A 26,960-nucleotide genomic window follows, 5' to 3' on the forward strand; every position below is an offset into this window, starting at 1 on the left:
CAGTATAAACTCTGATATTAACAGAGCTGTAAGAAATATAAATATTTATTCTGACTGATCAAACTTCATTATTTCAGCAGATGAATACATGTCACATCTGGATTTCAGCTTGAAGGTCTTGATAAGAGGAGTGAGTACAACAAACATGAAATGTAATAATTGGTCAAATGTTTTTGTAACTTGTGTAATTTTAGAGGAAGAAAGTCTCCATGTTATTAACTACAATAAACCATCATCACAACAGGCAGACATGATGGCACAGAGGAGAGCTCTGACTACAATAATGTGAATCCTGAATCAGCCTCAGGTACAAATGTGAACTCTACAGAAACTGAATCATTAGTAATCAGATTACATGTGCAGTTAAATGTGTGACATCATTGTTGACGTTTCAGAGTTTTGTGGAGCTGATGAGCTGAATCACGACTGGTTTTAGTTATGTTGTGTTTCTGTTGTGGTGTCTGAATAAAATAATGAGCCTCTTAAATTTGAAACACATGCAGCTAAAATGTGAGAAAGTGTAAGTTTCCCTGATGAGATCAGTTCTGTGTGATTAAAGAATGAAAGTGTAAAAGGTCAGAAAGCATCATCACATCTTTGGCACCATTATTTCTTTGTTTTTCACTTTTGAAGTCGTATTTGTTCTGATTTTGTTTCGGGTCCATAAAAAGATTATTTCAACAAAACTCAAGACTCACGAACAACGTCAGCAACAAAATCCAACTCAGAACATTTTGACAACGTTTAGAGAACTGCCAGCATCCAGATCAACAGCAGTTATATTAAACAATGACATGCTCTTGGTTTAATGTCAGCACTGGAAGACTGATAATATGGTTTATCTTTGTATTAAAATCTTATTGTGTTTATTTCTGTTGTAATAAGTGGAGGTTGGATGATGAGGGACATTGTTTCCATCAAGACACAATTTCATGATTTGGTTCTGTGAGTTTGTTTCAGTCTCTTATTTAAAAAAAATCTCATTACGATGTTCACTCACTTCCTCCCGAATTTTATCTGTGATCTTGAAAGCTTACTGTATGGACATTCTTTTGCATATTTTAGCATATCAGTAACAAATACTACTACTAATAAACATAATAATAATAATTCTCATGTTAATTACATTACTTGTTGCCAAATTATGATGCACAAAAACTGTATAGTCAATGTTCAGATTTTACAGTGTGATTCATGTCATCACTGAGGCCATGACAGAGAACATTTTGTGTGTGATCAAAATGATTGTTTTCTGCAGGTGATGTTTGTGTGTTTTATGCTGTGAACAGTTTGATGTGTGTAAAATAATTTTGGTGCTTTAAAAAATAATCAAAATAATATCACAACAACACTTCTTTGTTCCTCTGAGTGACCTTGTGATGCTTATATGTGTATAAAAATGTTGTTTCTGTTATATCCTATTTATTAATCAGCTGAAAATGACTCATGGTTTCTGTCTGAGCCTCCAGAAAAGAGGAAATGCAGCCTGTGGTTGAAGAGAAAAATGTTTTGTTCAGTAAATGACTTGTTTTAGCAAAGAGGCAACAAGAAATGCAGACAATAACAGCACAGTGGTGTTCTCTTGACAACTACATGCTGACATTGTCAAATATAAATATAAAGTATTTCCTTAGTTGAAGGGATAAAAAGTGTCAGGTGTGCCCCTGTAGCACTGCACTTGTTCTCTGTGTGGACTGCACATTTTTAAATGATGTACCTGTACTGGGAAAAATACCACACTGTGAGAACTGATGAAAACTCTCCTTTAGAAAAATATCAGCGTATAGTTGTCAAGAGAAGCTGTGAAGAGTGTGTTTCTCACACTGATAACCAGCTGTTTTTATCATTATTTATGATATGTTCAGTTAGTTATTCTGTTTTCACTTCATTGCTGCCCGACATCTTGCTAACAGAACAAAGTACAGAACAAAGAAGTAATCTGTTCTCCACATCAGAGAGACATCAGTGTTCAAGGTCGGTCCTGTGAAAGACCCTTTATTTACCAAGTAGCCACCTGGACTTATTTGGTCATTTTGGCTGTAAGAATCTCAGAATCAAACTATAAGTGAATGCTTTTGCCCTTTTTTCAGAATAACCTCAGCGTTCAATATCTGGCAGCCATTTCACATTATTGTATTGTTATGAGTGGAACCACAGTTTAAAGTGGGAAAGAAAAACAAACTCTGTTTTTTCAGACTTATAGTTAAGTTGAAACTGATATTCAACCAAATGTAATACAACATAGCTTTAAATATGAACTCTCCTAAATTGGTACAAAAAAGTTTTTGAGCCTATTCCACTCAGTTTTTCATAAATCCTCCCTTTTATATTACAAATTTCCAGGTATTTTTGGGTGTTGCCACTTCTCCACACCCGCCTCTCTGTTCCGTGTGTCATCAATTCATCCCTGTGATTGGACCGTCTTTGCACGTGCATTCTAATGATGCACTGTAAAGTTTTGTAATGCTCGTCTTTTCATCTTTCAGTAACCATTTGAAATGTTTCTCTTAACCCAAGTGCTCGAGGAGTTACAGTAGTGTGGATCAGCCATGGTAAAACCCAGCGGGAGTTGATTTTTCTGTGTTCAGACAGCAGCAGCTTGTGAAAGTAATACACCAAGTATCCCCGAAAAGCTCAGCTTCTCTTCTTTTCTGAACCATTCACATTTTCCGCTGGCGGGCCCATTGTAAATAAGGGTAAGTGTCAGTGTGGATATACAGATATACAGAAGTACAATCACTGGACTGTGTTTACAGCTGGTGGCCAATAGGGGGAGACATTAATTGATTTATAACTTATTGTAGCTGTCATGGTCTCCCAGTCCTCCTGGTCAACCAACACGTTCTCTCTCCTTACGAGTATAATGAACTCGATACTTTACTGTCTGTTTCCGTTCTGTCTCCTGTACGCACTGCAGCAGTTTCATCAAAGAGGCAACCTGGCTGTGTTAAAGGTCATGAAAATTCATTCAGAATTAGCAACACCAATGATGTTATTAATTATATGACATCATCAGTGTTATATATTAAAAAGTATTGGTACCAGTATCAGTATCATCGATACAGGCCCTGTATTTACTTGGTATCAGATCGATACCAAATCTTGCAGTATTGCAAACAAGAAACAGACAGTAGAATATTAAGTTCTATAAACTGTTTTAATTTCAGCACCATGGACAGCACACAAGGTTTTTAATGCATGAGCTGTGCTCTCTAACATGTGACTGTTTGTAGTGTATAGATCTCTCTCCCTCTCTTATGGTGACAGGTTAATAATTTTCATTTAAAAAACTACTGTTGTACTGTTTCTAAGGTCCCTGTCCCTGGGTATATGTGTACTCTGAAGAGCACATCATGTCACTGTAAATGTCACGGCCTGGGGGATCAGCGAGACGCTGATCGGTCTTTTCTTCCTTTTCTCTCTCTCTTCTCCTCTCTGTCGCCGGGGCGGAACTCATTGTGGGTTCACGCCCACAGAAGGGAACACACCTGATGCCCATCAAGATGAACGGCATTTAAGCCAGGAGGAGACTGCTGGTCTTTGCTGGATCTTTGTCTACCACGCGTCAGTGAGAGTCAAGCTACAGCTCAAGATAAGTCAAGTGTCTTTTGTGAATATTGTTACTCATTCTTATTTCCTCGTCTGAATCTGTGTGTCAAGGGTGAAGAAAGGAACTGCAGTCGTGTATGTGGAGAGTTGGAGAGCGAGTGATTCCCCCCTTTTGGATTTCCCTGGAGCCCCGTCCCTCACATTGTTGTATATAGTACTGCCCCACACTTCCTGTATATACACCTGGTGAACTCTGTAAATAAATCCTTATGTTCAGCTGATTCAGGAGTCCTGCGTTTGAGTCCCCTGCATTGAACCCTAACAGTAAATGTTTATGTGTATTTGAATTAAGAAATCATAAGAGAATCTGTCACTCTCTCTACCCACAAAACCACATATACATTAATTTTTCTTTGTGTAACTTCAGATTGCCAGATCATTGTCATTCTCCACCTTTCCCATACAGAAAGACCTGTGACATATAAACATTGGGTTGTGTTTACAGCTGGTAGTCAACATAGGGCGAAATTGGTCTGACTTCCTAAACAGCCAGGTAAACAAGACATGCTGTGCAAAAGCATGGAGATAGCACAGGGCAACCTGGCTCCCAGCTGCCTCCTTGTGCAGGTCCCCAGTGGGAGATATTCGCAACTCTGCATTTACTTGGACAGGTGAAATTCAAACAGGGTCATCAGCAGCAACCCAGTGTTAGGCCGGAGGATAACCCCTGTGTCACCTGCATCATTGCCTTTGGACCAACAGAGCATGCAGCACACAAAGGATTATGTCAACTGTGTCCAGCTGGTGGACCGCAAACAAGAAGTCAAACAGCCCCAAAAGAAAGCAGTAGGCAGTCCTGGTGGATGGCGCACAAAACTCCTGCAGTATTCTCACTTTTAGATCAGGCTGTGCATGGAGCCTCTCACTCTCAGGGTACAGGCTGTCACCCTGAGTCCTACTGGGAAAAGATGGAACAGTGACCCCCTCACCTGGGACAGGAGGTCCCTCAGAACAGGGAGCTCCCAGGGTGTCCTGGCCATGACTGGCAGGATAGCTGAAAACTAGCATGTAGGGCCAAAGAGGGGCCAGCAGGATCAACCTCAACTGCTCAGTCTGTACCCGGTGAAGGAATAAATGGAGGAGGAAGTATGGAGAGAGAGCCTGTGGCCAGGAGTGCACCAGGTTGTCTCCAGGGAGAAGAACATATGGCAATGCGTGAATTCTCTGGGGGGGGAGGTCTACTTCTGCCCCTCTGAAGCGGCTCCAGATCTGGTGGACCATCTCTTGATGGAGTCTCCACTCCTGTTGGATTGGGCTCCACCTTGACATATTGTAATGTTATGTTCAATGGCCCTGGCACATAAACTGCTTTCAGTGAGTAGAACAGGCTGAGCCCACTGCCACAGTCTGGTAGCTATCGTGCAGAGGAGGGGAGACCCTCGGCCCCCTTACCTGTAGATGTAGGCTACTGTGACCATTCTTTCTATCTTGATGATAACATGGTACCATAACAGTCATGTTAGAGTGAATTGTTAAATGTTTGTCATTTTTATGCTTACCATCCATTTCTACATTGTTTAACTGTAGGATGAAAGGAATTCCACAGTCCCCTCCCCAGATTCTCGAGGTTGTGGGTGAGGGGCTGTAGTCTTTTATTGTAGATACATCCTATCTGAAAGATCTGTTTCTTGTGTTGTAAGCTTCCTGCTTTTATGACCCTTTTGGTCAGCAGGAGGCCACACACACACACATTCTTACTTAAATACAGAAGTTCACACATATACATACAATGCCTTAGAACCATGTGGGCGTTGCTTTGCTGTGTTTTGTGTGAACTGTCTCTCAATAAAAGGCAGTGAGAGGAGGCCATCATCGGGGTCATTCGTAATGAGCTGAGATACCGACGAGGCCTCCCTTGCGCAAGTAATCGATCGAACGCTGTTGCCTTGTTTTTCTTTCATGGAAATAAGTCCTGGATACAGCGGGGTCTGAGTTTAGACCCAACAAGTCACGACAGAAACTGCTTGAGTGCCAGGATGACATCTTGCAGCTCCAGCATATTTATGTAGGAAACACCCAATGATTGATATAACAGCTATTGACCGTAGAGCCCTCAGCCTCAGCAGCTGACCCGTGAGTGAAGCCCAAATGGGTCTAGGCACACCCCGAAGGTCGGCTGTCAATTCGGGGTGAGGGACATGGAGGCTCTGATGCACTCCATGGTCATGCCCAGTAATTATGTGATGTGGGAAGGCTGCACATGACATGAGCAGAGCTACATGGCTGCAAAACTGTCCTTTAGCACAGCAGAAGGATACAGCCCGATGGAGTGGGAGAAACTCTCACTCACTGGGTTAACAGCCAGTCAGCCACAGAGAGGACCCACTAGCCATGTGAACCCACAAGACTGTGGGCAAGATGCCAGAGGGGCTCTGACTTTCAAGCATGTTTCTCACACAGCATGCTGGTGTTCTTGGCTTCTTGTTCTTATGGGCTGCAGATGCTCTCTCAGCACAATTTACCACACTGCTGGGTGTTATCTACACTAGTGTATTCAACTTTTCTTGAATGTTTTGATTCTGGGTCTCATCATGATGCACCTTCCTTGTGTTTCCGGGGTTTTGATATTATGAAGATTAAGGGCATAACTTCAATAATCTGAATACAAACAGACAAAGAAAAGAAAGGGGGGTGATAATGTTTCAGATTAATATTAATTGACAGATGCCTCAGCGTGTAGACAAGACTACATATGACATGTGAGTCTAGTGGTTCAGGTCACCCTTTAATTATTTTCTGACCCATCTTTGTTCTTCTGAGCAGACTGTGCTGACTGCATGTGTGTAAAAGACTGTTGTTGGTTTATTTTTATGTGCTGAAAATCTGATACCACAACATTTCTGTCTGGGCCTCCAAGAAAAGAGGAAATGCAGCCTGTAGTCTAAGTTTGGCTTCTTTAAAGTCAACACAGCACAGTGGAAATGTGCAGGTATGACAATGTGTGAAAACAGGTTAAAAGTAGCTTTATTGTGGTGATGACACATGCTGGACTAAAGAATAAATAAAGCATGTGGGCATCAAGAGAAACGCTGAAAAGCTTGTTTCTCACGCTCATGTCTTTAAGAGTCTCTGCATGGACGTGCTGTAAATGTTCATTTATCTCTGAAATAAATAAAATCATCCATCACTCTCTCTGTCCATAGAGTCCCCAAGTTTTTAGGCCTTTTTAGATTTCATATCTTGAAGCATTACAATATTAAAATATAGATACTGAATAGTGCTGTCAGTATTAATCTCATTAAGATTAACGCCATAACCACATTAACGGCAAATCTCCGTTAGCGAGTTAACGTGGAGCTGCACAGAGAACGCGTTATCACCGTCAAGCCTCGTTAATGCGGTTATGGCATTACAGGGAGTGCAGAATTATTAGGCAAGTTGTATTTTTGAGGAATAATTTTATTATTGAACAACAACCATGTTCTCAATGAACCCAAAACACTCATTAATATCAAAGCTGAATGTTTGTGGAAGTAGTTTTCAGTTTGTTTTTAGTTTTAGCTATTTTAGGGGGATATCTGTGTGTGCAGGTGACTATTACTGTGCATAATTATTAGGCAACGTAACAAAAAACAAATATATACCCATTTCAATTATTTATTTTTACCAGTGAAACCAATATAACATCTCCACATTCACAAATATACATTTCTGACATTCAAAAACAAAACAAAAACAAATCAGCGACCAATATAGCCACCTTTCTTTGCAAGGACACTCAAAAGCCTGCCATCCATGGATTCTGTCAGTGTTTTGATTGGTTCACCATCAACATTGCGTGCAGCAGCAACCACAGCCTCCCAGACACTGTTCAGAGAGGTGTACTGTTTTCCCTCCTTGTAAATCTCACATTTGATGATGGACCACAGGTTCTCAATGGGGTTCAGATCAGGTGAACAAGGAGGCCATGTCATTAGTTTTTCTTCTTTTATACCCTTTCTTGCCAGCCACGCTGTGGAGTACTTGGACGCGTGTGATGGAGCATTGTCCTGCATGAAAATCATGTTTTTCTTGAAGGATGCAGACTTCTTCCTGTACCACTGCTTGAAGAAGGTGTCTTCCAGAAACTGGCAGTAGGACTGGGAGTTGAGCTTGACTCCATCCTCAACCCGAAAAGGCCCCACAAGCTCATCTTTGATGATACCAGCCCAAACCAGTACTCCACCTCCACCTTGCTGGCGTCTGAGTCGGACTGGAGCTCTCTGCCCTTTACCAATCCAGCCACGGGCCCATCCATCTGGCCCATCAAGACTCACTCACATTTCATCAGTGCATAAAACCTTAGAAAAATCAGTCTTGAGATATTTCTTGGCCCAGTCTTGACGTTTCAGCTTGTGTGTCTTGTTCAGTGGTGGTCGTCTTTCAGCCTTTCTTACCTTGGCCATGTCTCTGAATATTGCACACCTTGTGCTTTTGGGCACTCCAGTGATGTTGCAGCTCTGAAATATGGCCAAACTGGTGGCAAGTGGCATCTTGGCAGCTGCACGCTTGACTTTTCTCAGTTCATGGGCAGTTATTTTGCGCCTTGGTTTTTCCACACGCTTCTTGCAACCCTGTTGACTATTTTGAATGAAACGCTTGATTGTTCGATGATCACGCTTCAGAAACTTTGCAATTTTAAGACTGCTGCATCCCTCTGCAAGATATCTCACTATTTTTGACTTTTCTGAGCCTGTCAAGTCCTTCTTTTGACCCATTTTGCCAAAGGAAAGGAGGTTGCCTAATAATTATGCACACCTGATATAGGGTGTTGATGTCATTAGACCACACCCCTTCTCATTACAGAGATGCACATCACCTAATATGCTTAATTAGTAGTAGGCTTTCGAGCCTATACAGCTTGGAGTAAGACAACATGCATGAAGAGGATGATGTGGACAAAATACTCATTTGCCTAATAATTCTGCACTCCCTATATTGTCATTTTAAAAAAGCAGGAACTCCAGCAACACTTGAGGAAAGAAGAACAACTTTAATATTAAAGTTGTTCTTCTTTCCTCAAATTAAAGTTGTTCTTCTTTCCTCAAGTGTTGCTGGAGTTCCTGCTTTTTTAATTCTTTCATCTTCTCCATGCACCTTGGAAGCAGGTGAAGTTGTGCCAGGATTTTTTGCTGTGATTAATGTCATTTTAACAAGATTAACACTGACAGCACTAGTACTGAAACGTTTGCACTTATATAAATCTATAAGCAGCAAAAAAGGTAAAAACAAGAAGTTATATCTTAATGTATTTGACCTTTCTAAACAAAAAGTGGTGGGATTGTCATGGTCCTGAGTCTCTGGACTCAGTGGTTTTGTTTTGATTATTATATATTATCGTTGGTTTTGTTTCGTTACCCCCTTTGTTCCAGTTCTGTCAGGTCTCTGTGTATGTCTAGTGTTTCTCGATCTAGGTTCATGCTTTCTGGTTGTTTCCTCCTCGTCATGTTCATTAGATTCAGCTGTGTCTCCCTCCTGTGTCTAGTTCCCCCATTTCCTTGTGTGTATTTATAGTGTGTGTTTGCCTGTGTTCCTCGTCGGTTCATCTGTGTTATTCTGCGTTATTTGTCATCTCTGTGTCTCTCTGATCTACATTATGTTTTCCCCTGCATGTGACTTTGTGAGTTATGGTTTCAGGTTTTGTTTACTATTAGTTTTCCCCAGTTAAGGTTTAGTTTTGCCCTCGCCTTTGTTATTCACTGTGCACTGTAAATAAACTCACTCGCATCACCACCGCTGTCTGCAAATTGGGTCCTCCTTCACTTCACCACACGACTGCTGCCCCAGCCATGACAGGGATGAAAAAAACACACATCCTGGTAAAGAATCTAAAACACTTGGATATGAACATGTTGGTGAGTGTGTGTAGATGATACTGCAACAAACCTTAAACATAGCCTTTGTAAGAAAGTGTTTGACAGAATGAAGGATGGCGGCTGTGTTTGCATGCTTTTACTACGATTAATACTATAGCCTGAGTGACAAACTGGGGCACACTACATGCTCATGTGGAGGGGACGAGCCAATCACAACGTAACCGCACTTTAAAGCATTCACTGTTCTGTTGTCCTTTTGGACTCAATGTGGGTGGAGCCTATAGTAGCTGTCATAGTGTGAAAGATAACCTAGACAGGTTATAGAGAGACAGACAACCATTCATGTTCACATTCACACCTGCAGGCAACAACCTGAATCACCAGTTAATATAATAATATATGACTTTGGACTGTGGGAGGAAGCCAGAGTACCCGGAGAGATCCCAGACAGACAACCATAGTGGGAGTTGTCCCTTAAGAGGGTCATGAATCCACTATTAATTATGTGTGTCATGACATGAGACAAGATGTGAAAAGTGGGGCAGGTCATTGTGCTGCCTTCCAGATACCTCCGAACTTGGATGTCGGACATTGGGCGTGGCGTCACTCCTGAGTTAGTACGTTGCAGAAAAAGACAGGAAACACAGGATTTGTTTTGGTTCTTGGCAAGGTAGAGCAATGCAGGTATGATTGTAGTGCAGTATGATACTTGTTGTTTTGACTAATCAGTGTTCAAACATAATCATGGCTTATTCAAGGAGTTAAAAATACACAACAGGTTAAAGTTTTTTGTCACAGCCGGGTGGCCGGTGCATGGTGCAAGCCTAAAAGCAGACGTTCGAGACAGGAATGAACTTAACAAAAACTGAGACGTTTACTTTAGGTTGGACCAACAATATAAATGAAAATCGAAAGGAAACTAGGACGATGTTAACAGTAAACTAAACTGGGGAAAACTAACACTAGACACAGTGAACTTAAAACTTGAATGTGACCAACATGAATGACATGAACACCTGAGACGTGACTCGTGATGAACAGAAACATGGCACATGGTGAAAAGATGACCTGCCAATGAATGAATGAAAACTCACACCACACGAGGGTGACGAGGGAAGTGGAAACACAGCTGGAAGCAAAACTAAACACAGAACGTGATACTGTCAAAATAAAACAGGAAACATGCAGACTAAGAAACACGGACCTGAGACTCAGACCAGGGAAGAAACAGACATGGAAGCAGAAACGGGAGATGAAGAAAAAATGACATAACTGGATGCAGAGCGAGGGACACAGACAGACAGAGAGAGAGAGAGAGAGAGAGGGACAGAGATCTTCTGTGTTATTTAGTGCGTTTATCGAGTGGCTGTTTGGTTTTTTCAGTGTAGAGGTCCAACTCCTCACTGCATATGTCATGACAGAACACTGCAAAAATCACATAAAAGTCTCTGAGAATAAAACATAATTATGAGCTGGTAAAATATGTCACCTGACCTGAAACAACAGAAGGTAAGAAGAAAACACAAGAAGCAAGCCTGCATGTTTGCAGTGGACAGGAAATGTGAACACGTCACACAACTGCTGTGGTCAAAGCTACAGGAGCTGTTTGAGGTTTGTATAAAAGGAAAGGAAGCACAGAGAGGCCACAGTCAGAAGAAACACTCTGGTCTTATCTGTATTAAATGCAGCTTCTCTTTTTATTATTGATGTAAAGTCAAAGTGTTTGAGATCAGCTGAGGATCAGAGTGCAGCAGGGCTGGATGTGAGGATGGGGCACTCTTTGCTCTGCATGACGGGCTTATTGTGTAAGTACGTTTGTGACATTGTTTGAATGGCACTGATTAATGAAAGTGTTTCTCATGTGTGAGAATTAGAGTGTATCACTGGTTTGAAGTGTTTATCTGAGAGTTTGAACAAAGCATATTTGTGATGTTTCTGATAGTTACAGACAAATGTTGGCTGGTTCCTTGGTTCAGTTTAGTCTGGAGTATCGTGTTGGATACATCGCTGCTTGTTGCACTTGACTCATTGCCATTGTGTACGAGTTCATATATTAATAATATTACGTATGACGTATTACTTGTTATGCACAGAAAGAGAAAAATACTCTTAAACTCTTAAAACTAATTATCATCATTTGATTGATTTTCTCTCAGTTTGATCCTGATGATGATTTATCTTTATCTCTTCTACATTAATGCTGATGCTGAGACATGGTTATTTTTCTCTACTTTTTGTCCTATTTGATGCTCAATAAATAATTTGACTTTTTTTTTCTTTTTAATGTTAACAAAAGAAAATCAGATTTTATAACATTTCATAAAATAAATACATAATTATAATAAAGGTCAATCAAATGGACCAATATGGCAAGGCCATGATGATCCACTTGGTAAAGTAAAGCTGCTTGGCATCTTTCTTGGCCTTCAGACAACAATTCTGATGGCTAAAGATCCAAACGGGACAGGCAAAAACAAAAAAAAGAAATGCAAACACTTCCAGTGAAATGTCAGAAACAGAACATATCAGAGTAGTTTAATTATCGTAGAGTCTAGAATAGGGCTGTTAAATATCTACACTTCGTTATTAAAAAATACTAAAACAGAATGAAGATACTCATTTGCATCAGTGTTGATATCCATAGTGTTGTCTTGGCTTCCTCCAGCTGAGGCATAATTTGACAGCACTGCTGCAGACAGACAGGCACGCAGCTCCTCCCCTCACTAACAACTGAATGTTCATAATGTTCAACATTTTATGAATAAAGGTCAGAGGTCAGCAAAGCCCCTGTTTCACCAACATTGAATTATTTAACAGTTATCAGAAATTCTTTGTATGCAAATTCAACAACCTTTGTGCGTAGAAGTCAAGTTCATGCAAGCACGCATAAAGAAGCCATCGCACGCCAGATTTACGCTCTCGCGTGTATGCATTTTTGACCTCTGAAGTTTTTTTTGCGCTTCTCACTCCCTGCTGTATTTGGCTACACTTGCCAACCAATGAACATTCAGCAGATGCTGACATCATCAACTTCAAACAACGTGCAGTCAGGACCTTAGAGGATGCATGAAGCATGTGTTGGGTGGGTGAAAGTCCCTCCCCCTCTCTGTCCCAATGAAAAGTCTACACAGACACATTTGCAGGACTCTGCTCTCGAAGCTGAATCCTGCTTCTGTGAATCAGCTGAGGTTTGATAGTTTGGAGGGACACATAGTGCCACCTGCTGCAGAGATATTATTAAATAGTGATTAAAAATCTTCAAATAATATCAAACTTAAAACATTAAAATGTAACACTGTTGTAAAAAAGGACAAGATATGAATGCTGTAGAGACTCATTAATCTGATGATGTAGCACACAGAGCAGTAAATCAAACATTTTTATTCCCATTAATTATTTGATCATTGAGTCCACTCTCAGTGCTGCTGTTGATTTCTGAGGCTCTGAAACTTTAAACTGGATCCATTTAAACCTTAAAGGTTACAGTCCCACAGCCTAATAAAGGAAACATGGAAATCACTTTAGTTTGTTTGGAGATCAAAGTGAAATTAATTTGATTGATTTGGTTTTGCCAAATTCTGACCCTACCATCTGAATGTTGGAGCAGAAACTGACACTCATCAGACCAGGCAATGTTTTTACGCTTGCGTTTTTAAGCTTCTGTTGTCCAGTTTTGGTGAACCTGTGTGAATTATAGCCTCAGTTTCCTGTTCTTAGCTGACAGGTGTGGCACCTGGTGTGGTCTTCTGCTGCTATATGACATTTACTTCAAGGTTAGACATGTTGTGTAATCAGAGACGCTCTTCTGCATAACTTGGTTGAAATGAGTAGACTGACCATTGATACCGAGTTATTTTCACCCAGTGAACTTCCACTCACTGGTTATTTTCTATTGTGACTATTCTCTGTAAAACTGTAAATGATCATAAATGACGTCCAGCGTCAGTCACATCTGTCACTTTGTTAAGCTGCAGTGTTGAATCTAAAAAAGAAACTGATCAGGAAACTAAACTAAACTAAACGTGGTTTTAAGCACAAATGTTAAAACTACATTCTTCCTGTTTCACCACTTACAACATTCATATAACTGCTGTGTTTGTGGCTCTGCTGTATCCAAATATTTAACCTTCCAAATGAGTTATTATCATCTGATTTTACTGCAGCTGTTCTCACTGAAAACAGTTTATGTAAGAGTCATATAGTTGTAAAATCACTTTAATCAGTTGTTTGTTATTGAGTTTCAGTCTGTATTTGAAAATAAAAGTTTATCTGCTAAAGTTTGAACATCTTGTCTTTTTAAAGTTAGAGTTTGCTTGATTTCAGCAGCATTTCCCATGAGCTTTAGCAACTGGCCCACTGTGTGGTTACAGGACGCTAAAAACAATGTCATTCTCTATTAGTACAATTATAACAATTATAGCTACTTACATGGCAGCACCTCTTCCAGCTGTCTTGGGAGAGACGGGGTACAGACAGGTTACATCAGGGGTTAAAAACACCTTTAATTAGATCCAGCAGTGTCTGCATGCAGGTAGAGAGAGTTTGGTTTTACTCTTTAGATATATTTATTGATATTTACTGTCCTTTATTCATACATCTGTGTATAAATAATCTTTGAAATAATGTATCTTTATATGTGAGAAGACAAATTTTTGATAATACTGACAGTTTATGACAAAGATGATGATGATGATGATGATTATTATTATTATTATTGTTATTATTATTATTTAATTTTAATGATATTTAAATAAAGTAAATGTTTTTCACATTTAAAACAAGTCTTGGACTTGTGTTCCCCTCATTTCCTCTTTAACCCTCACTCAGCTCACATATGTGTAATGAAACTTACTGTCTGTCTGTTATTGGTCAGTTTAGTCTGTGTTACAGGCCTTTTCATAAAAATCTGACAAACATGGTCAGACCTTGTTAAGTTGTTATTTCTGTGTAAAAGGAAGGAAGCAGAGAGAAGAAGTATAAAAAGCTCTTTGTTTCCTTCACAGTTCTTTGGTATCTGCTGTGCTGCTGCTTCACTCTCTCTCTTTACAGAAAGTTGTAGAAGTTTTCAGACGTGTCACTGCTGGATGTGAGGATGGGAGCCACTTTGCTCTGTGAGCTGGGCCTATTCTGTGAGTACATCACTGACTTCTATTGTTTGATTCATACTGATCCATAAACATGTTTTAGTAAGAAGAACAGAGCATCAGTCATTTGTACCATTTCAGGTCATGTGATCAGAGGACTCTCATGTTTGTTACCAACATGGTTGTTTGTAGACTGGATTAGATTTTAGTGCACTGACTCAGATCAGAGTGGAGCTGGTTTAGTTTATCTAAGAAAGGTTTGTTTCTCCATCAGTGATAATTTGATGCATACAAATCATAGCAGCCACTGGTACAACCACAAGTGTTTGATTTATGTTATATTTGAGTGTCTTTAGTTTGATAAGGTCTGAAGTTTCTGTCTTTATTGTAGTGCTCTGTACGCTCCTCTGCACTGGACACGCTCAAGGTGACTGAACAGTTTTTACTTTTTTACTTCTTTCTTTTAATTTATTTGGTAAAGATTCATCTCAAAATGCTGCTAACATCTTAATTACATTTGACTTATGTTTTATATTTATTTATTATTCAATATATGAACAGTGTATAAACATACTGTCACAGGTTGTGTTCGTGCATAAAAGTGTTTCAGATTGTTAACTTTGTGGTTGTGTTGGATTCTAGATGCTGTGCTAACTATTGAACCCAACTGGTCCAGTTTTTTCATTGGAGAGTTTGTTACCTTCAAATGTGACATGAAAGAAGGAAAAGACACTGACTGGCATTACCAAATCCTTAGGAATGGTCAGGGATTTCTCCCCTACAACACACAAAAAGAGAAGAAATTTAAACTGTTGTCTATACGTCACAGTGGTGAATATCAGTGCTCTGGTCATAGGAAGAGCTCACATGATACAAAGATCAGTAATACTGTCTCTGTAACTGTATTAGGTAAGTCCACAATGACCAGTAATGTGATGATTCATGTTGACATAATCATCTGAATCATAAACTTCTGAGTACGTTTAATGAATGTTGTCATTGAAACTTTTTTTTTTCTGATGCGTTGAAACTTGAAACTTTAAGGACTACTGTATTTCACTGATTACTTTGCTCACAGCATACACAGTACTACAATACTCAGAGACTGTAATTTCATATTATTTCATGTGTTATTTTAATGTATAACAAGAATAACTGTGGATGAAATTAATTTTTAAAAAAAGGATAAGAAGAAACATAAACTCCATAAAATCTAAGGTGATGATGTTTCTGTTATCTAAACAAAAAATGAGCAAAAGACATCTTAACCAATCATTGTGTTTCCTTCAACAGTGAACTGCATTAGTTTACATTCAGTGGTACTTCTTCACGACAGAGAACGGACAAACATTTATACTGTGATTATTTCGAGATCTACAACCTGAATTACTGCAGCTCTGTCACCATGTTGAGACAGAAATCAGCAAAATTTTCAAGTGTCTTAAAGGAGAAAAAATCATTATTTCTGTAGATTTTAATTTGTTGGAATTTGAAATGAAAACATCGTTTAAAATGTAGGAATGTTTTTGTACTTTTATAGTGGATCAGGGGTACATTTTCTTTCCTTGTTTTTCATTACTGCAGATAAACCCAGGGCCACACTGACAGCACGAACAACAATCATACCAGTAGGGGGCAGTGTGACACTGACCTGCTCTGTGCAGAGCTCTGATGGATGGAAATATGAGTGGTTCAGACGAACCCAAACAACCTCTGAAGGTCAAATCAGAGATCAACAAAACAGAGATATCAGAGTATCTCAAGGAGGAATCTACAGCTGCAGAGGAACAAGAGGAAACCCAGTTTACTACACTGATATAAGTGATGATGTCACCATTGAGATAACCTGTGAGTTCAGTCATTTAGTTTGAAATATACATTCACTCATGATTATCAAACATACAATGTGAAGTTTTCTGTGTTGATTTCATGTTTCTGTTTGTATCTCAACTGTTAATATGTGTAAACAGTTTCCAATAAAGTTGTTGTAAAACAACAACCCAACTGGCCTCAGATATTCAGAGGTGAGACGATCACTCTGACATGTGAGGTGCAGGAAGGAGGTGAAACCACTGAGTGGGAGTATGAATGGAGAGGACCCAGGACACCCACACAGTGGACACACAATAATGATGTGACATTCAGAGTTTCTGAGTCCAGCAGTGGAGACTACATGTGTAAGAGTCGACGCAGAGATGACTCCTATTCTTCAACAGAGTGGAGTGAAGCCTTCACATTGTCAGGATCAAGTAAGTCATGTTTGTTGTGTGATCTCCATTTGACAAATGTCATAATGGTCAGCACAGGATGAATTCAATGGTCTACAAAGCATGTTCCATTGTTAGTCAGACAAAGAGCTGCAGCTGATAGTAGCCTCATTGTAGACAGTTTGTCACCACTTTGTGTCATCAACTTTCAGCTGGTATAGAGATGCCAATGCTGACCTGCTGCTCCAGCACCTGACGACAATAATGACAGAAATAAACAGGATAAAAAATATAGTGTTCTTCAAACTTCCTCAAGAAACAAAAACAAATCTACAATTTTTATAAAAATCATTCTGGCTTATGATCTCATCAAATACTGCTGTTTGTTAAAATTGATTTAAAACACACATGACTGGGATTAATACAAAAAAAGAAAACAAGCTTTTACAATCAGAAATGCTAGAACAATTTACTTAAAGCTGATATTTTAAGGTCTTTATATTGCATTATGACTTTGTGTGTAATTTTCATTCCTTTAAACTAAATTTCTTTCTATGAATCGGCTGTTTTTCACTCATTTTATCTAAAAAATCAAATCAAATCAGTTAAACAGTGGAAGCTCAGATGTCCCAGTTTTACAGCTGGTCTCAGATCAGTTAACAGTGTATAGTTCACCTGTCTCTGCATTTAGGAGTACAGTTTGGTGGCAGAGCATAAAAACAGTCTCACCTGATTCTTGATTCACTCTGCTAAAGTTTTCATCATGTTATATTCATCCAGTGTTAGCTCCTGGCTCTCTAGCTGGCTAAGAGTTAGCTGAGATACCTGTGCTGTCCTCATGTGCTGCTGCCAGTTGTTGATTCTCATCAAATTTGTTGCAGACACTTTTTTGTGCTGTTGGTGCCTGTTTGCATCAAGTGTGATGATCACACTGAGATCAGGGACCGACCTACCTGAGAAACCTAAGATCTATTATTGAACTCCATCCATCTTCTTAACCCATCATCCAGGGTTGTGACCTATTAAGCACTTACTGAACAAAAAACAAACAAACAAACAAATAAATTGGATAATTCATTAATGATTCTTGGATTTTTACTTGCTCTTTAAAATCTTTATTTATTATATAACAAAGTTTTTCCTGTAGCGATTGATATCTAATGTTTGTATTTCCTGTAGCTACAATTACAACAAATTTAAGTAGGTATGACAGTTTGCCACTTAACTTTGCCCATCAGAGTATGCTTGTAGCCAGGGGCAGATCTAGAGAAATTTTGTTAGGGTGGCAAAGAAATCAAATGGGGTGGCAAAATCAAAGCCTTTTTTTCCCCCAAACACATATGCAGGTGGTTACATATAGTTATAATTAGGGATGGGTATCGTTTAGGTTTTATCCGATACCGGTGCCAAACCGGTACTTTTGAAACGGTGCCGGTGCTTAAACGGTGCTCAAACCGGTGCTTAAAGAATGGAGAACACAAAATTGGTCCAAAAACCTCTCATATTCAGCTGTTTTTTTTGTAAAAAGATAACAATGTTAGCCTTTTCTGCAGCTATAGGGCATATATGGTATCACTCTTGGCTGGAAGCAGTGCTTAAACAATGGAAAAAACACAAACTTTGTCCAAAAACCTCTCATGTTTAACTGTTTTCCACTTTTTCTTTGGTCATTTTAGCCTTTTTGGCCAGGGTGAAGGGAGTATCTGCCATCAAACAAGAAGACAGCCGCATGTAACTACGACGGTGTTTGCTAGTTCACCTTACATGCATTAATGTAATAATGTGGTTAGCGTACTCAACGTTAATTACACACGAACAACATGAAGCTACTCACGCAGAGAAGAACGGCTGCTGCTGCCATCATCATCCATCATCATTTCTGCTACGCTGGCAGGGCTAGGGGCCAGGACTCTCCTCTTCGGGTTTTTGGGGGATGTTGCTAACTCCGGGTCCGATAACAGGCATCACACCCGCAGTAGATGTGCACGGTGTGAGGTCTCGCAGCAAGCTATCAAACACGGCGCATTTCTCGGCTTTAAAAAAAAAATGCTATGCGTCGCCAGGTGGTTCATCAGATTCGAGGTGTTGCCTCCTTTGCACAGTATCAGCTTAAAGCACTTGTTGCAGGCTGCTGAGTTTGCATCTTTTGCTGTGAAGTACAGCCAGACTTTTGACCGCTTCGCCTTGGGCATTTTTAATCTGTAGCTCTGCTCTAAAAGAACGTACGTATCTGGACCCGCCTACTATCCTCGGAAACATAAAATGATTGGCTAGAATTGGCTCAGGAAAAAAAAAGCACCGAAATAAAGCACCGAAATGTGCGCTGCTTTTCGGTCTGGTTACTACCGTTTATGTCAGAACCGGACACCGGTACCCATCCCTAGTTATAATGATTCAAATGCAGTAAGTATACACGTTTTTCATATAAATATAGTCTAATTATTGTCTGTAGCCCACACAATTACACACTTTAGTTACATAAAACATGTGAGTTTTGATGTTATGTACTAGTGCTGGGCGATATAACGATATATATCGTGTGGACGATAGAAAAGTGTTTATCGTGCCATTTGTCTTCTATCGTTTCTATCGTTTCTATCGTTTCTATCGTTTCTAACCCGAATTTTACAAATTATTACATAAAATATATCATTAACCCTTTAAAACCGGTCGGAGCAGGCAAACTCCGTTTTCCCTAACTATTTTTAAATCCCTGTAGAACTGTAACTACGTAAGGTTGCGCAATAATGTTTTTTTTGCATATGAAACCGTAGGAGTTGTACTTACATCTTATTCCATTAGCTTGCCCTAGGTCACGGTTTCCTTCCACATATAGCTTTGCAAAAATTGCATAAAAAGCACTTCCAGCAACAAAAACATAATATTCCAGACTTGCAGCAACAAAAACATAATATTCCAGAAACAGGCTTTGCCGATCCGATCAGCTGTTCATAACACGTCCTACCAGCGCGAACTATCGCATGTCCACCATTACATGTCCGAAACCGGAAGTGACGTCATTTTCGCGGAAAATGTAGTTTTTTAAGCTTCAAAGCCTATGTTGGTGTTTTTAAAAGTCATGTTTGACTTTATGTTCTTCTGTATCGTTTCTGGGATGCTTAGAAGTCAAATTACACTGTTGGAAATAGTTTATTTTGATGCACATGCTGTGTTTTTGCAAATTTGCATTTATTTATTTTCATTTTTCCTGTAGTATATAAAAATTTGTGTATCTCAAAAATAAAACTATGAAGACACTCAAAATAAATAAATGTAAAGATAAGCTCTGGCGGACTTGGTTCTATGGTAGGTCTTAAAGGGTTAAATAGCCTGTGGCAAATATATTAGTGTTGTCTTCTCACTATACATACTCTTAACTTTATGCAAGAGAAAATAAAGTATAAAAAAATGACATTTTTCGCAAAGAAACTCTGTCTTGTTGTTTTGCAACATGGTGCTGCTTTACGTGCACCCGGATTTGCGACATGCTTTACAGTAACTCAAAACAAAGACTGCACCCTCTCCACTCGCTGTTTAAAGACTGCATACTTTCCAGATGACCACAGGTCAGGTGGTATATCGTGATATATATCGTTATCGTGATATAAAATAATTCATATCGTGATAAATATTTTTTCCATATCGCCCAGCACTATTATGTACTGTATAGTCTGTATAATAAATAAATATGTAGCACAATAAGTATAAAATCCAGAAAGCTACACAACATCGGGCGGTTCATTTACAAACACAAGTCTAACTTAAGTTTCACACTGTTTGTTGTTAGAAAACAATCACATTGTTACAGCTTAAATTGCACAAAATGTCAGAAATCTGCACTGTCATGAACAAAAATTTAAACCTAATTTTTCATGATTTGTTGGATTAACCCACTGAGGTCTGAAATACAACCGACCATGTTTGACTCCTTTTCAGTTTACGTTTGTATTTCACCCTCAAATTGCTTCATTTTATTTTTCCCCTTGCCTTGTTTGGTATCATTCTTTTCAGCTCAACTGAATTTAGTTGTTTTTTTCACTGACATACTGCATTAGTATTACTGATCTGAAATCACACAAAGAACTTAAAATCCTAGTAGTATTTTTTTTTTTTACTGTAAAAAAAAAAACAGACATGTTGAGTAAATTTGTATAACTTGAAATGCAAATATAAATTGTGCATTTTGTAAACATATACAACTATTTATCTAAAAATGCAGCCAATACACCTGCTGGTTTTTTCATTTTGTACAACCATTTAAAAATACTACTAAAACTAAAATGAGAGAACAATCAGGTTTCGCAATAAGATGCCCCACAAATGATGTGTGCCAGTAAAAAAAAAGTTTGTCCACCAAAAGACAGAGGAGAACAGCACAGGGATAAACCTGCAGGCCTGACAACAGCAGGTGTATCACTCCGCTGGTTTTCTACTTAGTGACAGTGTTTACATTGCAAATGTGCCTCAGTGACACACAAAACAAAACGACTACACAACAGAACAACTACACAAGACAACACAACACACTAAGTATACACTCCACACTAAACGTCACAAATCTCCCACATCTAAAAACTCTCTCTCGCTCTCTCTCTCTCTCTCTCTCTCTCTCTCACACTCGCTCGCTCTGTCTCGCTGCCGTTACCGTCACTCCCAAAACTCTCCCCTCTTCCTAAACAACCAAATCCCACGTGTTGACTTTTTTTTAAAAATTGGTCGACATGGTACATTTTTCCACCGATAGGAAAGAGGTGGCTTTTTTTCTTTCTTTACTGTTTTCACGCTGTCCTTAGAAAATGCTTAAAACACACACACACAAAAACGTGACGACAGTACTTAGAAAAAAGCGTGGCTTATATATATTATCGTAACTCTGGATTTACTGGCCTGTAATTAAAATTTAAAAACTTTGAAGTCCGAACTTTTAATGTGGGCTGAAACAGAGACTCAGCGTGGCTGCAGCTTGTTGCTGTGTCAGCTTAACATAGTCATGTGATTTGGAGGTGCAGCGTGTCCGTGGACCACAGAGGGTTAATAACACTCACCTTCCTTCCATTTCCAGAGTGTAACATCCAACCACCTGTGTAAAATCCGAAATTCCCATGGTGTTGTTCAAAATGTGCTCTGGCACAATCATAAACATCGCTTGCTACTGAAAACAAGAAAAAAGCCGGTCCTGCTATGGGCTGAACCATTTGTTAATAGTGGGGGGGGGGACACTATGCAATATATTCAGTTTTAGCATTTATATTCACTGTTGACTGTAACTACGCTCAAACTGTTAATGCTATCTTATTTTAGTAAACAACACTGTCATATGCAAAACTGGGGTGGCACTTGGGGTGGCACTTGGGATGGCAAGGGATCATTTTAGGGTGGCACTTGCCACCCCATGCCACCCTTCTAGATCCGCCCCTGCTTGTAGCCCATATTCATAAAGCCAGGACGGTTTGCCACTTCATTTTACAGAAGTGGAGGAAGCAAGAAGAATGAGTTGAGTAAAGTTTGACTTATCTGACTGTTTTGTTTCGCTTAATGCTCCTTCTAATCTCATGCATCTTATGGTCCGAAAAATACACATTTGACTTATTTATTTGACACACTGCAGTTTAATGTTGCAAAGCACCTCTTTTTAACTTTTGTGGATATTATACATGGTTATGCTCAGGATATGTCAGCCCATTTTTGGTTAAACTGTCAGCAAAGAATTTTCATTTGCACTGTTAAATTTTTATATAGATTTAATGCACATAAAAAACAGCTGCTTGTTTAAGTGAAAATACATTGATGTTTTTTTTTTCCACTAATAAAGTTGTGGAGTTGTAAAGTATTTTGTCTCACATCAATTATATCATCAGTTATATCGTTATCGCAAATTTTCAAATGTATATCTTGATAAATATTTGAGGCCATATTGAATTTTAAAGAAAGAAATCTGAAAAAAAAATCTGGATGTTAAAATTTGTGCCCCAATGATCAGCAGTTACTCAGGTTTGTCGAAACATTTGTTAAATAGTTGCACACAAATCACTGCACACATTTGTAAATCTTACTTTACGATTGTGAATCATATTATACACAGTTGTACCACTTTCAAGGTAAATTTGTTGCCATAAAAAACAAGGATATACTGTCCACCTTCACTCCCTGTCTCTGTAGCAGTAAGTGGTTCTTCAAAGGGAAAATGCAGCTGTTAGCTGTAATGTTAGGATTTGTAGAGCACTTTATAAATGTGGAGTGTGTGGAGAACAGGCTGTGTGAGTCAGATACACCGGTGGGCCACCACACACGTGTACCACACATTAAATAAATGTAAACACTTATTTTTAAATCCAGCTTCATTTACAGTCAAAATGTCACCAGGATGCAGTAAAACTTTCTCCTCTGAACAACAGCAAAAAGAAAATCAGGTTTCAAAATGACTTTATGTTTCTATTTGTCTCTAACTGGATATTTTCTGTGAACAGTTTCCAGTAAGCCCACTGTGACCCTGCAGCCATCCTGGACTCAGATATACAGCGGTGAGACAGTCACTGTCAGATGTGAGATTCAGGGAGGTGAAGGAGCTCAGTGGATGTATGAATGGAGAGCAGCCAAGTTAAACACACCTCCAACATCCAATGAATACAGAATCATCAGAGCTACTGAGTCTGACAGTGGAGGATACAGCTGCCGGGGCAGAAGGGACTATTTCTTCTCAGAGTGGAGTGATATCATCACACTGACTGTGTCATGTAAGATCTTTCATCCAGATTATTTAAGGTTACTTATTTAGTTAATCTAACCTTTAATTGGGAAAATTAGTCATCTGCCTATTAAATAAAATCACAAATCAGATTTTTTTAGTCTAGTAGACTTTCAAACATGATAACAGACAGTTTTTGTTTATATTACAAAAACGGATAATTTAACACATATGAACATAAAGTGAAAAAGTTCAACATGCGCTCCAGTGAGACATTAAACTTCAGTAACACTGTGCAGTTATGAAGCTTTTTACAATTAGTAATAAAGTAATAATTAAGTAAAACTCATTAATTACACAACACAGTTATGTAATTTTTTCCCATTTTAAATAATCAATGAAACATTAAATAAATTATTGAATGATGTATTAAATTAATTGATTTTGACATTTGAGACCCTCCATAGGTTTAGAGTTTAGTTAGTTTGGTCTCATGAGGAACACAGACTCCATCTTTTTTTTCTTTTTTTTTTAGCTGAATAAAACTTAACAGACTTCTATGTGGTCTTATTTTATTGTAGAGCTGATTGGAGTGTGTCAGCCTCTCTGATTGTTGAGTTTTTCTATGTGAATCAGTTGTTTACAGTATTGGAAATTATGTTTTAAATGATAGAAAACTACCTAAACTTGATGTGGATCCATGTCAGTGATGAGTGATGGTCACGTTGCTCTAACAATAACAGACACCATTAAGTATAGTGTAGGGCTGCCACGATTATGTCGACTATCAAATTCGTCGACAACTAATTTAATAGTCGACGTGTCGTTTGAAGCTTTGTATGATCCCAAAAGACGCAGGAATAAGTAGTAGGATTTAAGAGTGTAATAACGGAATGAAACAAAAGATGGCAGCACTGCATGTACAAGGATGCCAGCTGCCATTAAACCCCGAAGAAGAAGAAGCAGTCTCCGGTATCGTAGCTGTGTCCAAATTCAGGGGTCGCATCCTTCGGAGGCCGCATTTGTAGGCTGATTACGTTACAGCGCCGCGACGAAGGCTGTCCAAGACATCACATATTTGCAAAAGTGCTCCGACGTTTTCGGAGACACTTGTTACCCACCAGCTCGATAGCTAGCCGGGGTTCAAGGCTCAGTAGAGCTGGTGAGAACACCGAACTCCCGGCACATCGTTTTCAGATTCCCGCGGTCTTTCACTACTCAGGTAAACATGATATGTAAGTCACTTAGATAACTTAAAAATGTTATTGTTTGGCTTTTTTCAGTGTTTTATTTGTTCCTGAGTAAATCAGTTTGGCTGAGATTAAAGTTATAGTTTTTACACAGCTGAATAAACGTCAAACAAAAAACTGATTATCAGAAGTGTGAGGTGCTCGAGAATATACTCTGGTGTCCTGTTATATTTTAGATAGCAAGGAGCAGACGGCTGAGTTTATTAAACTTCAACGAAACAATCTGCAAATTTCATTAAAATTGAATAAACTATCATCTTGTCTTTATTTTTAGTTAGCACATACCTTAAACACTTGAAGCTGAAAGTTAATGATAGTTATATAAGAGGAGATGCTGCTGGTGCAATAAGCTGTACATTTTACGTCCAATGGTTGCACGATCTGATTAGTCGACTATCAAAATAATCGTTTGTGGCAGCCCTAGTCTAGTGACATTTCAGAGTATTATTGAAGGGAAATGCAGAGAGGACATAAAACATATAAAAGTAATTTGTTTGTGCAGCATTTGTCTTTGAATAGATGAAGAACAAATCAAAGGGAATCTGTAGTTCATAGTTTTGTATGAAGACAGTCTAATGTGTCACATGCAGGTAAATATTTTCTGTTTGGTGCTAGAAGCTAAATGACTGAGTGAATGTTTAAAGTTTGATCATTTCTATAACAAAGTTCTTCCTGAAGCAAGTGACAATCTGATGAACTTTTTCCTGTAACTTCAACAGCAAGTAAACCCAGAGCCACACTGACAGCACACAGTTCAATCATACCAGCAGGGGGCAGTGTGACACTGAGCTGCTCTGTGGAGGGCTCTGCTGGCTGGAAGTTTGACTGGTTCAGACGTGATTCAGAGTTTTCTGGAGCTCAGAAAATAGGAGCTGGAACATCAGAGCACACTATCAGTATTTCAGAAGGAGGCATCTATTACTGCAGAGGAGGGAGAGGAGATCCAGTTTTCTCCACAGAGGACAGTGCTCCAGTTACAATTCAGAAACAAGGTGAGGGTGAAATTTTGTTGTGAAATAAAATGAAAAATCATGATTAAACTGAAGTAACAATTTATAAATATGATTTATGATTTTTTCAGTTTAATATTTGTGTTTGTTTGTTGAACAGTTTTGGCTGCTGTGAAACTGCAGCACAGCTGGTCTCAGATATTCACTGGTGAGACAATCACTCTCAGATGTGAGATTCAGGGAGGTGAAGGAAAGGTGTGGAAATATGAATGGACAGCACCCAACACAAACAGCCCTCCAACATCCAGTGAATACAGGATCAGCAGAGTTTCAGTGTCCCACAGTGGAGACTACAGATGTCGGGGTAGCAGTGACTATCTCTTAACAGGATGGAGTGATGCCTTCAGACTGACAGTTTCATGTGAGTTGGACCATGATTCATGCTGACATTTAATGTTTTAATGTTTACATCTGTCTTAACAGGAAAACTGTTACTGCAAACTGAAAGCGAGAGTTCAAGAACAGATAAGTGGGATCGATAAACAGGCAGAGACTAATGATTCCTAGGACTTTGACTACTGGGAACCAGTTCTCTACTCCCATCCCTACATGCAGGATTACTAATTACTGTTTGTGTTTGTTGTTAAATTAATCAGTGTTTAAAGTGTGATCAGTACTGTAACAAGTTTATTCTTGATTATGTTTTATTGTTTTACTTATTTTGTGTCTTCAACAGCAAGTAAACCCAGAGCCTCACTGACAGCACAAAGTTCAATCATACCAGCAGGGGGCAGTGTGACACTGAGCTGCTCTGTGGAGGGCTCTGCTGGCTGGAAGTTTGACTGGTTCAGACGTGATTCAGTCTCTTCTAAAGCTCAGCTCATGAGAGGAAATGAAGCAAACAGAGTTATTAGTGTCTCACAAGGAGGTCTGTACCACTGCAGAGGAGGGAGAGGAGATCCAGTTTACTACACAGAGGACAGCAGTGACGTCACAGTTATGGAGACTTTTGAGTTTAATTATTTTTTTATTTCTGCCAGACTAAGAGGTCATTTTGTGTTCTGTGCTAACAATTTTATTCAACAACTGTGTGTTAATTAAACCTGAGATGAGAGACAACTCTTGATAAATAGAAGAATTTATTCCGTCTTATTTTTTTTGTCTTTATGTTTCTATTTGTCTCTAACTGGATATTTTCCTGTGAACAGTTCCCAGTAAGCCCACTGTGACCCTGCAGCCATCCTGGACTCAGATATACAGCGGTGAGACAGTCACTGTCAGATGTGAGATTCAGGGAGGTGAAGGAGCTCAGTGGACGTATGAATGGAGAGCAGCCAAGTTAAACACACCTCCAACATCCAATGAATACAGAATCATCAG

At 39.1% G+C, this 26,960-nt stretch overlaps 1 protein-coding gene and 1 long non-coding RNA gene across 2 annotated transcripts in view; both read left to right on the plus strand.

Annotated features, from left to right (window-relative positions):
* Window positions 1–14,301: 14,301 nt before the first annotated feature.
* On the plus strand, window positions 14,302–15,274 carry LOC109204476 (uncharacterized). The gene is made up of 3 exons (XR_002063964.2): window positions 14,302–14,533; window positions 14,880–14,915; window positions 15,131–15,274. It is a non-coding gene; the product is annotated as an uncharacterized LOC109204476 (long non-coding RNA).
* Window positions 15,275–15,993: 719 nt separating this feature from the next.
* LOC109194483 (titin) overlaps window positions 15,994–26,960 on the plus strand; it is a 722,900-nt gene continuing 711,933 nt past the window's right edge. Inside the window, exons 1-2 of the mRNA XM_025905638.1 lie at window positions 15,994–16,336; window positions 16,459–16,737. Coding sequence (XP_025761423.1) covers window positions 16,009–16,336; window positions 16,459–16,737 — 607 coding nt within the window. The 5' untranslated portion in view covers window positions 15,994–16,008. The remainder of the gene's footprint in view (window positions 16,337–16,458; window positions 16,738–26,960) is intronic.

Source organism: Oreochromis niloticus, linkage group LG3 (assembly GCF_001858045.2).
Source record: "Oreochromis niloticus isolate F11D_XX linkage group LG3, O_niloticus_UMD_NMBU, whole genome shotgun sequence".
NCBI lineage: Eukaryota > Metazoa > Chordata > Actinopteri > Cichliformes > Cichlidae > Oreochromis > Oreochromis niloticus.